Source organism: Plectropomus leopardus, chromosome 21 (assembly GCF_026936395.1).
Source record: "Plectropomus leopardus strain MGB_pleo_1.0 chromosome 21, ASM2693639v1, whole genome shotgun sequence".
Lineage (NCBI taxonomy): Eukaryota > Metazoa > Chordata > Actinopteri > Perciformes > Serranidae > Plectropomus > Plectropomus leopardus.
Window position 1 is genome coordinate 19,774,083 of NC_142196.1, and position 12,493 is coordinate 19,786,575.

General features: G+C 37.8%; 1 protein-coding gene across 3 annotated transcripts in view; it reads right to left on the reverse strand.

The window, feature by feature from the left end:
* LOC121960972 (delta-type opioid receptor-like) overlaps window positions 1–12,493 on the reverse strand; it is a 63,425-nt gene that overhangs the window by 4,413 nt on the left and 46,519 nt on the right. For 2 of the 3 annotated variants that reach the window (XM_088072322.1, XM_088072321.1), the window contains 2 exons: window positions 5,971–6,224; window positions 884–1,236 (listed from right to left, as the gene is read on the reverse strand). In XM_088072322.1, the coding sequence (XP_087928448.1) occupies window positions 884–1,236; window positions 5,971–6,215 (598 nt within the window). In that variant the 5' untranslated portion in view covers window positions 6,216–6,224. Of the gene's footprint in view, window positions 1–883; window positions 1,237–5,970; window positions 6,225–6,545; window positions 6,697–12,493 lie in introns of those variants that run through there. The other variant, XM_088072323.1, reaches the window with a different exon arrangement.

Below are 12,493 nucleotides of genomic sequence, written 5' to 3' on the forward strand. Positions count from 1 at the left end.
TGTAACTTGTTAAAATACCAGTGTGTATTAATTTATGACCATGGAGTTAGTGTTATTACGGGTACTAATATTATATTTCACATATTAACGATTACAGTACTTCCAAAACGTCTCAGAAATAGTGAAAAAAATCATACTGATATAATTCCTTTCACCATATATAATATATAATAAACTAACATTAAATATATGGTATTAACAACAGTGAATATTCAATATTTTTTCATTTCATAGAAAAATGACAATTTATTATCTGAGCAACTCGACCGTTTAGTGAAACATGGTTTTAGACAGTAAAAAAACACCTGCTGATGAATTTTTTTCACCATATACATAATGGGTAAAATTTAATGTATCATTTAACAACAGTGAATGATCAGAGGCTCTTTTATTTCTTAGCAAATACTCAGTTTCAGTTTTACTGGCTTAGATTCAGTACATTCACCATAAAAGGCCAAATCACCATTTAGTAAAGCATGTTTTAAAAAAATAATAATAATTTGGCCTTTATCAGACTTTTATTTTTTATATAAAGTTACATAACTCTGTTTGGTGAGACCTCTGAAACTATAACATGTCGAAAGAAAAATCCCATCACACACAGCCCTCAGGTGTGGTGCGATTTGTCTAACGCCCTCTAGGAGGCGAACTGATAAGGCAGACTGTTTGAAGACACAGCGGCATCTAGTGGATCGTTTTAGCTTAACATACCTAAAATAAATGGTAGAGGCGGCTCATTCAGATTGAGTTCAATTCAACACATTTTTCATTAAGATACAGTGACTCAAAATGTGCTTGTTGAGCAGGACATTAAAGGGTTAAGCAAGTCTTTTGACTTAAAAAAAAAAAATCTAAAACTTTGCAGCTTTATTCATTTCCTCACCACTCTTCGTCTGGGTGCCACCCAGGATAAAAGCAGGTATCCCCGCGGCCGACGAAAGGATCCAAATGCACACGTTGATCATCTTCGCTTTGATCGGAGTGCGGAAGTCCAGGGCTTTTACCGGGTGGCACACGGCCACGTAGCGATCCACACTCATCATGGTGAGAGTGAAGATGCTGGTGAACATGTTGTAGTAGTCGATGGAGATGAAGACCTTGCAGACCACCTCACCAAAAGGCCAGGTGTTCAGCAGGTAGTCCGTGCTCTGGAAGGGCATTGTGGTGGTGACGAGGGCGTCAGCGAGCGCTAAGTTGAAAATGTAAATGTTTGTGGCGGTCTTCATCTTTGTGTACCTGTTAGACATGTAGAACACAAGGTTTCCCGGTAATAGTGAAGAGGAGAGAGACGACCTGAGCTAATCAACCGTCCGTATTACTCGGCTGGCTCTTTAGAGGACCTTCCCTCTTGGCTCATTATTAATTAAACATTGTCTATTAGTCCACACTGCTTCTTGAATCTGTAATGTAATTTTTCTGATTCACACTTCATTGTTATGTATAGCATGCTGCCGTTTGCAGGTCATGTGTAGCCAACTTGCTTTCCCTTCATTAAATTATAATACCAATAAAGCAGTATGTGATGAATTCTGCAAAGTTTAATTTTAAAATTGAATTTAAAGCTTTAATATTTTGCCCGTGTTGGTGCCAGCAGGATGTTATGAAGCATTGGGATTAAACTGAGATCCTTCAGAGTTGCCTTTTCTGATTCATAGTGACTAAGTAATATTATCATGGTTACAGGAAGCGATGCGATTTTTTTGTTTATAATAAAAACATGTTAGTTATCACATGGAGCATTTATTATTTATAATCAAATCCGTATATAAAGCTACACATGACATCACCACAAAATCAAAAATACTAATTTTTCCTCTTACTCATAGTTCTATTTATAAATCTACATGAGATTATTTTGGTGTGAGTTGCCGAGTGTTGGAGGTATCGGCTGTAGAGATGTCTGACTTTAATAGCATATAATAGAACTCTATGGGACTTAGCTTGTGGTGCTCAAATTGCCAAAAAAAAAAAAAAATCAACAGCAATGTCTCCTTCCAGAAATCATGACTTGCTTACTCAAGATAATCCACAGACATTGTGGTGAACAGTTTCATGTAGGAACTAATTTCTTTCGACTGAACTACACCCATCAACAATCTACTTCCCAAAGATGGTTTCTGTCATTTTAGGTAGTTCATATCACGCTGCTGTATGTTCAAGCATTTGTCTTTCTGATAAGTTCTGTTATGTTGTCAGAAAAAGGTTGTTTTATCTGACAGCTGTGCTCGCGATTTGTCAAAATGGTGTTTATGTGGGAACTCGATACTGGGGGAGATCACTACTGAGCAGACTCTGGCACCGAATGACGTCACTTACACAAGGTGGCAGCAGCCATATCTGGGATATTTTGGCTTCAGTTTGTTATAATGGGGGTAAGAGGGGACATGTCGTCCATCGTTATACACAGTCTATGGGTGATAATCATCTGTGAGTTCATTACAAGGAGCAATTACAATCACAATACATGTAGTCATTTGACCCATTGTTCATATAAAAATTTTGATTAAGGTGGTTTTAATAGTACCAGCCATTAAAGCCATAAAGGGTTAACCACCATGTCAGATACTTCTACTAACGGCTTACAGCTCAACATCTAATATGTGGCCTACGCTCTCTTTGTAAGTGCTGGATGAGGGTAATTTCAGATATTCGTTTGCACTAAATCAACATGAAACGCTTTTTTCCTGCTGCTGAAGCATCCTCTACGGAGCAGCTACACAGTGAAACGCACAACCTTTTCTGTAACTGAAGAGATGAAATTGGCTTCTACAGACAGGCATCGCAATCAATCTGATTTGAGGTAATTGTTGTCTACTGTCCCAGACATTCTGGATGCCACTGCTGCGTTTCACATTACATCAAAGGAGATTTATTGGCTCTCACACACCATAAATAAAGGCCAATGAGGTGGAAGCAGGCTATCAGCTTTGACAAAGCACCACAGGTTTCAACTGTGATAAATATTGTGTCCAACAGAGAGATTTACACAATATTGTTATTATATTTTGGAGGCCTTGAGGGTTATTAGATTCATAAAACAGGCAAGTTTTGAAGTAGGCAGAATCATTGTTGCCATTCTTTACACATTAACATTGAATCAGAAATGAAAGCATTATTTAAAAAAAATATATTTAAAAAACCTCCAGTTTTGTCTCTCTGTATTCATATATATATATATTTGGAGAAGAACAGGGTTGGTTGTTACAGTCATTAGACCTTGCTCACTACAGGGTACTGCTTTAAGATGTTGGTAGGACTGTTAAAAGTTTTAGAACTGGGGTCAGAGGTCACCCACAGGGTCTTTGCAGGATTAAGGGCCAATTCATAGTTTTTCCATTCATGTGTCCGCAAGGTTCTGCTTTTGTCCTCATGACGTGAATGTCATCATTCACCCATGTGACGTCCCTGTGCAGCTCTTTTTTTTTTGTGAGTGCTCAGACTGTGCACCTAGCAAGTACACTGACTGTGCATGCTCTAATCTCTTGTTCCAATCTCCGGTCCAAAACACTTCAGTCAAGCCAGCTGCAGCCGCCACACCACAATGAAGTGGACACAGACATTCCCTCCAGATCCTGCAGTTTCATTTTTACCAGTTGTTGGCAGGAGAAGGACCATAAGCCCTCCGTTTACTGCTGACGGTTGACACGGACCATAAGTGTACTATGAATAGAACAGTGTCGCATCCGCACGATTGCAGCTGTCTGCAGACGTGCAAAAAGTATGTCCAAGTCTTAAGACACTTGACAGCGAGGCGAATGAGGGGGAATGACATGCAGCAAAGGGCTGCAGGTTGGAATCAGGAGCACATTTAGTGCAATAGCTGATTCCCCTGAGATACACCACAGAGCGTCACAGGAAGTCATTCCTGCCTGTGGCCATCAAACTTTACAACTCCTCCCTCAGAGTGTCTGACTCTGAGTCGATAGACTGTCACTTGGACTTCATGCACTCATCTACAATTCAAATTCCATAATTTATTCATTATTACTTAAAATGCGCAAAAATATTGTTATAGTGCAACAAAACTTTATATCACTGTCTTAACTGACAAATTTGGTGAAATATTTTAACTACAGCATTCCTCTGTGCAATTACTCAAATGTGCAATATTCTCCGAACTCTTAAACATAAGTTATATTTTACATGTTGCACACTGTATATATTGCATATATTCTTATTGTTATTCTTGCTTATGTATATCTCTGTTGTTCATTGTTGTAGCTTTGCACAAATATTTATTATATTTTTAACTTACATACTAGTTTTATACACTGCATTGCAGAATAAGGCACCGTTTTATATTTTACACACTTTACACACTCAGCACATCATCCATATTAGAATTTAATATTCAAAGTTAGTGCTAATTGTCTCACTGTATTTCTTACATTTATATTCTTACACACATACTCAACATACTATACATACTTTATGTTAGATATTTATACATTTACATACTGTGCTAACTGTTTACTCTGACTGGATTTCTATTCTATATTTTTATATACTTGCGCTGGTACTTATTTCTACTTTCAATAATTCTCTATGTTGGCATCAGAATGACTGTAATGAACCAAAGTTTCCCCACAGGGATCAATAAAGTGTTTCTGATTATGAATCAAACCCATGCCACTGCAAAGGACTTAGCTTATATGGGGCTAACACTACCATGTAAGCCAGAGGTCGCTGCAGAGTGAGAGTACTTTTTGTACTAAAACAACTGAAAGGTACAAGGGGAGAGGTAGGAAATAATTTGATTGTTTGTTTCTACAACCATAGACTAAATAAATAATTTCCATAGCTACCGTGATGTCACTCACTGGTTTCTGGACTGCTGTTTTGAAGCTTTGAGTCGAGCATTTTCACCATCTACATCTTGTTTTTTTAGAACCAGAATGGCCATAATTGAATGAGAGGTTGGAATAAAAAATAGTTTAGAAATAGAAATGAGTTATAGAGACCAAAACTGTTTTTGTATCAAGCTGTAAACATGTTTTTCTCTGCTGTAAACTTGGGCATTTTATCATGGGGGTCTATGGGGATTTATTATGTTTTGGAGTCAGCCTCAAGTGGCCATTTGAGGAACTGCAACTGTTTCTGTTCTACATTGGCTTCATTTCACAGCTTTGGAGGTTGCTGCTTGGCTACAACATGTGGTTGTTAGCTTAGTCGCTTGCAAAACACCCCAGTAGAGAGATGCATGTCACATTCTGTTTTTTGGGTTGGTTTTTATATGTTTCGTTGTTTATATAATTCCGTAAAGATAAAAGAAATTGACTTTCAGGAATGATTTTTCCTGTTTATGTTTTCTCAATGCAGGAGATGTGTTAGGTTGTTCCATTTCAATTAAACATTTCAATGAAATTAAACTTCGTAAATTAATTTCAAGCCTGCATTTAATTACAATCACATCAGGACAACCAACCCTTAGTCACTTGCAAACACATTTAAAGGGAATCTATTGTGCATACAATTTTTGAGTGATTTACATGAAAGTAAAAATCATGACAGCCGGCCCCATTCTCCCCTACATATTGTCCCTCCCATTTAACATGCACATTGATGCCAGCTCTTTGAATGACATTTGGATAAGTGGGCTTTGGAGTAATAGAGTTGCCATTAAAGAGCACTGAGGACAAACATAACATAGACCAGATGGCCTCGAGGTCACTGTGAAAGCCCAAGGGTTGGTGCCAGTGTCCTCACCGCAAGTAATAACATTTACAATGACTGTGGAGGAACATATTCGTCTGGCTGCACCTCTGTTGTTTTCTGTATTTCTTAAAGCATATGGCATAATTAAGCATCCTTGCACGTGGAAAAACTAATCTTTTCTCAAACACCAAAAAAAGCAACCTAAAATCATTATAACATTCCTATTGTATTGCTATATAGAATTACAGTGGATTTCTAGGCACTCCGTATAGTTACTGTACTGTACACCTTTCTTGTATTTCAAAACGACCTTACCTGATGATGACATACATGACGAGGCAGTTGCCCAACAATCCGACCACAAACACCACGGAGTAGACTGCAGTGATGATGGGGATGATGGGAGACATGCCCTCCGACTCCCAGCTGTCATCGTGGGTCACATTGCGGCTCTCGGAGTATCCGGACATCCAGGCTGAAGAATTCAGCGGACAGTCCTCCAGCAGCGAGGAGAGGCACTTATTGTCTTCTTTGAATATTTCCACTGGAGTGCTTTCCATTTTTGACACCTGTTTGTTAAAAAAAAGAAAGAAGAAGAAGCTCCAAAATAAGATTTTAAAGTGGATTAATTGTTTTACGTGGCGAGCAGTGATGTGCCTATTAATAAACTGGGCAAATAATGTGGTGTGACTGAGCCAGAAAAACGCACCAAATTACTAATAAAAAAATCGTGTTATTGCAAAAACAATGACAGCTTCACAAACTTCACTTCGGTGACGGAGCCACTTGTAGATCATGCAAAACAGTCGTTAAAAAACACGCAGGAGCTCCAGGCTTTCAGGTAAAAACGTCAACACATTACTGTAATTTGCAGCTCGCTGGTTACTCACCTTGATGGACCCGAATCAGCGGACGCAGTGTGAGAAATATATCTGATTAAAAATGTATTCAGCCTGGTTGTTTTCTTCCGTGGTGAAGGATACAGCGCATCAAAGTTTGTGGATGGCACTGCGCGCCCGGAGAGGAGCAGCAGCGGTTTGCGGACACTCGTGCACACGCACTGATGGAGAAGCGGCGCGCGCAGTCAGGCTGCCCCCTGACTACACACACACTACACCCCTACACACACACTTGTACTCCTACATTTGTGAGGACCCTCGTTGACATGATGTATTCCCAAGAACCTTACTCTAAACCCGATTCAAACCTAATAGTCTCCTTCCCCGCTAATACCTTTTTTACTGATCTATGGTGTGTGTGATTTTAAACAGTGATTTTTATGATTTTGCTATGCATAATTTACACTAATAGCATGAGGCTTTTATTTTATCATTAACTATTGTTGTGTTTTAATGTGTTTTAAATATTTTAGAACTTAATTTAACATTAAGTTCCAGTGTGTAGGATTTAGAGCGATGTATTGGCAGAGAGCAAATATAATCTTGTCGCCTTGTTAGATTTCCTCTTTTATTATTTTTATTGTCTTTTAATACATTTATTTTTATATTTGCTAAAAACTTCTAAAAAATAGCTTAATTCTGGTGCTATAAAAATAAAGTTATCATCATCATCATCATTATTATTATTATTATTATTATTATTATTATTATTATTATTGAATATCAAGTATATGTTCATTAGTTTAAAAACACCTGAAAATAAAATCATGGTGTTTTTATCACCTTGGAGTGAGCCATTTATAGGACGCAGGTACTCATCCATTAAGATTTCCATGTTGCACCAGCATGTTTCTACAGTAGCCTACAGCAGACAAAATACTGGCTCTAGAATTAACCATATGCATTTTTGCATCAGCCACAATAATTACCAGCCACTACGGATGAGCAACATCAAAAAAAAAACTTAGATATTTCAACGCAACACTGCTTTTTTCAGTGACTTTGCTGGTTACCAGGTCTGTTTGTTTAAGAGAGAGAGAGAGAGACTTTTGCAGACAATTCAGCTTCCTTTAAACCCTCCCAAACATCTGGATTTTACATTTTCTGAGAACAACAGTGAAAAGACATGGTAGCAGGACATGCAGACCTCGCTGGATAATTCAGCTCCTGATAAAAACAATGAACACTGAAGGAATTCTAACCAGAAGTTTCAGCTGGTTGCAATCTGCAATCCTCACTGCTGTATATGCCACTAAATCCTCCAAAATCTTACACATTTCACCTTAAAAGCATTATTATGTGACCCATAGGAGCCTAACATACCTAACATTAATAGAATGATCCTCTCTCTGCCCCTCATGAACGAGGGAACCAAAATCATTTTCATGGATTTTAGACAACCACATTGTGTTTTTTAATAAAACCAAGTCTTAACCCTCAAACAGGTCTTTGGGGAAGTGAGAATCAGCCAAAATGTCCTAACTTTCCCAGAATGTCCTCACTCTATGGTTAAAAACATGCTTCGGTCCTCACTATGTAGCAATTTCATGCACACACACACATTTAACAGCCAACCTTCACCCAAAATATGAGCTGACAGAGCAATAACCTGCGGGGAGGCACACAGCTTCTTACAATCTTCTGTCTCATTGGAGTAAAATCATTAACAAAGACATGCTATTTATATACTGGGAAATTTTAAAAGGGTTAAACCACAGTAATGTAATACATTTGCACTCTAATGATGTAAAAAATCTATATTCATGTCACAGCAGTTCTCTGGAGGCATAAAAATGTTTTCTGTTGCGAAATTTCAAATGAATGTGGCCAATTTACTCAATTTCTCTCAGTGTTAAAGTAGACTCGGGGGGAGGTGAGGGTGAGACAGAGGGGAGGAAATGCAGAAGTAATGAATCAGGCAACACTGAGGTTATAACCACTTTCCTTGGATGCAGTGCTGCACATTTCGGGAAACTTGTGCTTCAGTGGGCACAGTCCGGAGGGACAGCAGGGGGAGATGATATATGATCAAGGTCCAGCTCAGACAGGATCCAAACCACCCAACCAGCAAACAGCATGACCTATCATTTCACCTTTATGCCACAAGTTGATACATTTCAGCCGCAGATCTCAAAACGTTCCTTCTTTTGATCTTTAACAGACAGGTATTTTTTGTTGCTTTAGGCAGTGTTTGAAAATGCCGATTGAAGGTCTGAGGAGCAACATATACATTTTATTAAAGGTAGCATAGAAAAATATATTTATATACCTACTGAACAATGTAGCTTTAAACTCTGGAGAACCCCGCCCCCACTGCCCGCCTGATGTATCGAGCTCTATTCTCCCCTTGCAGTGACAGTGCCAGGGAACAGCTTTCTATCCCGTAATACTGGCACCACAGGCTGTTAGTGAATGTATTATGATAGCCAGTGAAGTGTGTCAAATGGCAGATTGCACAAATGTGTGAGCTGCATCTTTCTCCAGCTAGTCTCACTGTAATGTTGTGTCTGGAGTCCCTCAACATAACCTCAATGACTTCATCTAATTTTATGACAATTGCTTGTTCACGTCATTAGATCTGATAGCATTTAGTTTGTCTTTCACAGACTCCAGCTGTAAAACGTGGTTACATGAAATTGATTTTCATGGACTTTAAAATATATAAATTATGTTGACAGGTGCATTACATGCAGCTCTACCCCTTCCAAATCTACCAAAAAGTCTTTTAAGAATGAATGATATTTTTTATTTTTTACTAGCGTATCATGTCTTGCATGTGATTACAAGATTTCATAAACTCAAAACGAGCCATGCCCAGAGTCAAGCATTCATATTTTAAGACAATATTAAGAGGAAGGGCGAAAAGGAAGCGACATAAGCATCCCACATAATCAGATCATTGCTGAATGACACAAAGCTTATGGATATCTCCCAGTTACTGTGTAGCACTGAAAAATGAAAATAAGTACTAACTAAACAACTGCCTTCTCTTGCAGGCTTTTGCAACAAAATTGGCCATTATAAACACATCAAAATTAAACAGCCATTCCAGCTTTTGGTCGTTCGAGCTGCAGAATATGTCAGGGTTTAATCGAGCCATTACATGGAACATTAACTCTTTTAAGTATGGTCATAGTTTGTGCTGTATAAAAGAAAACGGGACTCACTTTCCACTTAAAACAGATAAAACACAGTAACATATAAGAAAAAAATGAAAAGCAGTGAAACATTTAATAACTGTAATGTATAACATAATACATAGTGCTCTGACGGATAAATCTACTAACAATAGAAATATATGTACAACTATTTATCCAACATAGCATATTGTTTTATTAAGTATACTAACATGCGTTGCAGAGCATGATGTCACAGCGAACTTTGATATTTTAATTATGAAATGTCATCAGGTCATCATTTTACTCTATGAGACATTTGTGTGAAATTTTGTACTAATTAATGCAGGAGTTATTAAGTTATGGCCAAAAAATGTTGCTGCTCTCAATGGCCAATGGTTTTTTCTGTGCTCATAGGTTTCTCAAATCTAAGAACAGAAAAAATACACAGAGTTGAGGCTTAAATTTGAACACTGTGACAATTTTTTTTAACTTGCACTCCTTTGTAAGCCCATCAAGATATTTCAGACAAATAAATATCCATATAGTGAGAGAGAAAAAGAGGAGTTTAAGATCTTAAATTAGGATCAGGCTGAGACAAAAGGAAGGCTATTTCACAGAAGCTGAATATCAAAAGTATGAGAAAATGGTCATAATCTCATATTGATGTTATACTGAATTTTCCGGCAACGGTGGCTTAGGAGGTCGGGCAATAGTCCAGTAATTGAAAGATCTGCGCCTGTTTCCTGGCTCCTACAGTCCACATGTCAAAGTGTCCTTGGCAAGATAACAAACCCCAAAAAGGTGTGAGTAGCACTTGGCACCTTAAATGAAACTGTGTGTGAATGGGTGAATGTGACATGTAGTGTAAAAGTGCTTTTAAGACTAGGCAGGGGCTATACAAGTGCAAGTCTGTATTCCATTTTTAAGGAGTGAGTCTGTGTATTTGTGGAGGGATCAAACAAAACCATGTCCTAAAAGTGAAAATGTGGCAGAAGGAAGGTGACTAGTCAAGAGTAGGTAGTAAAAGCTTTTGTTCTTATTGTGTAGAACTGAGAGATTTTCACTGAAAGCCAGGCTTGTTAATTTAAATTTCTGTTCTTTTTTTTTTCCTCTTTTAGGAGCCTATACGATATGATTCATTACATTAGATCATTTTTTTTCAGTTGTATCAGAGATAGCGACCATTAAGACTGCAGGGGGCACATAAACAATGAGACTAAAAATAAAAGACACAGAAATGTTTATATTGAATGCATTAGGGTGATGCTTTGTGTGGATATTATGCAACAGTGATTTAAAGTGTATCATACTGTGACTCATCCTCGGCATGTCATCGGCCAGCAGAGAAACCAATCTACTACACTGAAGCTAATGTCTGGGGATGAAAAAGGTCTCATTTGCTGATTCCTCAAGGCCCTCGGGAAGAAATGGATCTGTGGAGCTTCTGTCAGTAATTATGCTGAATATAGGGAGAAAAACCAATGAAAAGTCAAAAGTCATTATTGCAGAGAGAAAATAATTTGAACAGTTTCCCTGCTGAGTCATGAACGAGCTCGTTCCTGTTCCGCGTATCTGCTTCCATTACATTTCTTTATAGTCAAAAATGTCTCTCCAGCAATCGAGTCAATTAGTTGGGAGTTATTTAAATTAAGTAAATGGAAAAGTAACTGCAGATAGATATTTCACATTCAGCCACATTGATTGTTAATTTTGTGAGATGTCTCCTTTTTTATGTTATTACCAGTAAACACTATAACTTTTAACAAGCTCATTATCATTTCTTTCCAGAGTTTTTCATCCGCTACAAACAGTTTTTCCTAAAGCTGGAAAACTTCAGAAATTATCTTTGAATGTGCTGAAGTTAGGCGACAACTTCATTTTGGCGTGACAGCTCAAAATCTGCATATTCTGACTCTACAAAGTCATTACTTCATTTGTTTTCCAGTAACTGGCTGATATTATATCCCTGCTCATTGAAAGCACAAATACAGGTAATGTAGCTGCAATAATACTGGTGCAGGATCACACATTGACTGAGCTGTCTTGGTACTAAGAAGAAGAAGTGAATGCTCGAGAGAAGGAGGTAAAAAGTTTCTCCAGCACCTGGTCAAACTACAGTGTTACAGCCTCCCCAGTGTCCCTTTGAGCAGAGATATGAATGTGCTTCTAACCCAGTGCACGCTGGGAAATTCTACAGCCCTGAATAGCAATAAGATGGTATAAAAAATTTAAAGAATGCAAGAAGAGAAGACAAGGAGTGAATGAAAACAGCTGTCAAGAGAAAAGAAACTGTTGTTACATTACGTTCAGTCTGAGGGTAAACAAAAGGTCGAGTCTTATGCTTGAACAACACCGGCAAACTCAAAGTGTCTTCAATTGCTATACAGGCACAGACAATAGAGCTTTACTTATGTTGCATACATCCCTTAAAATGTTGTTTTGCAATTATATGTAGGTGCTGACACAATTTTGTTGTATATGGGATGTAATAGCCAATTTGAACTTTAAAAAAAAGTAAAATAAATATGACAAGACAGTTATTGTTAATGTGCACTGGGTAATTGATTGAGCCTTTATAGTGATTTTTCTAATAAATCATATTAAGTTGTATTACAGCTCTATTTACAGGCAGCAGTATATAAACTATATGTTATTGAGCACTAGAAACAGACTTGTGTGCCCAATCTTATTATATTGGACACTCTTTGTCCACACTGAATCTGTTTAAAAAAAAACAAACTTTACCTATCAGCTGTGCGCTTAGAGGCGTTAGAATACAGACATAACCACTGAAAAGATTGGGGAGTACTTGCTTCCTAT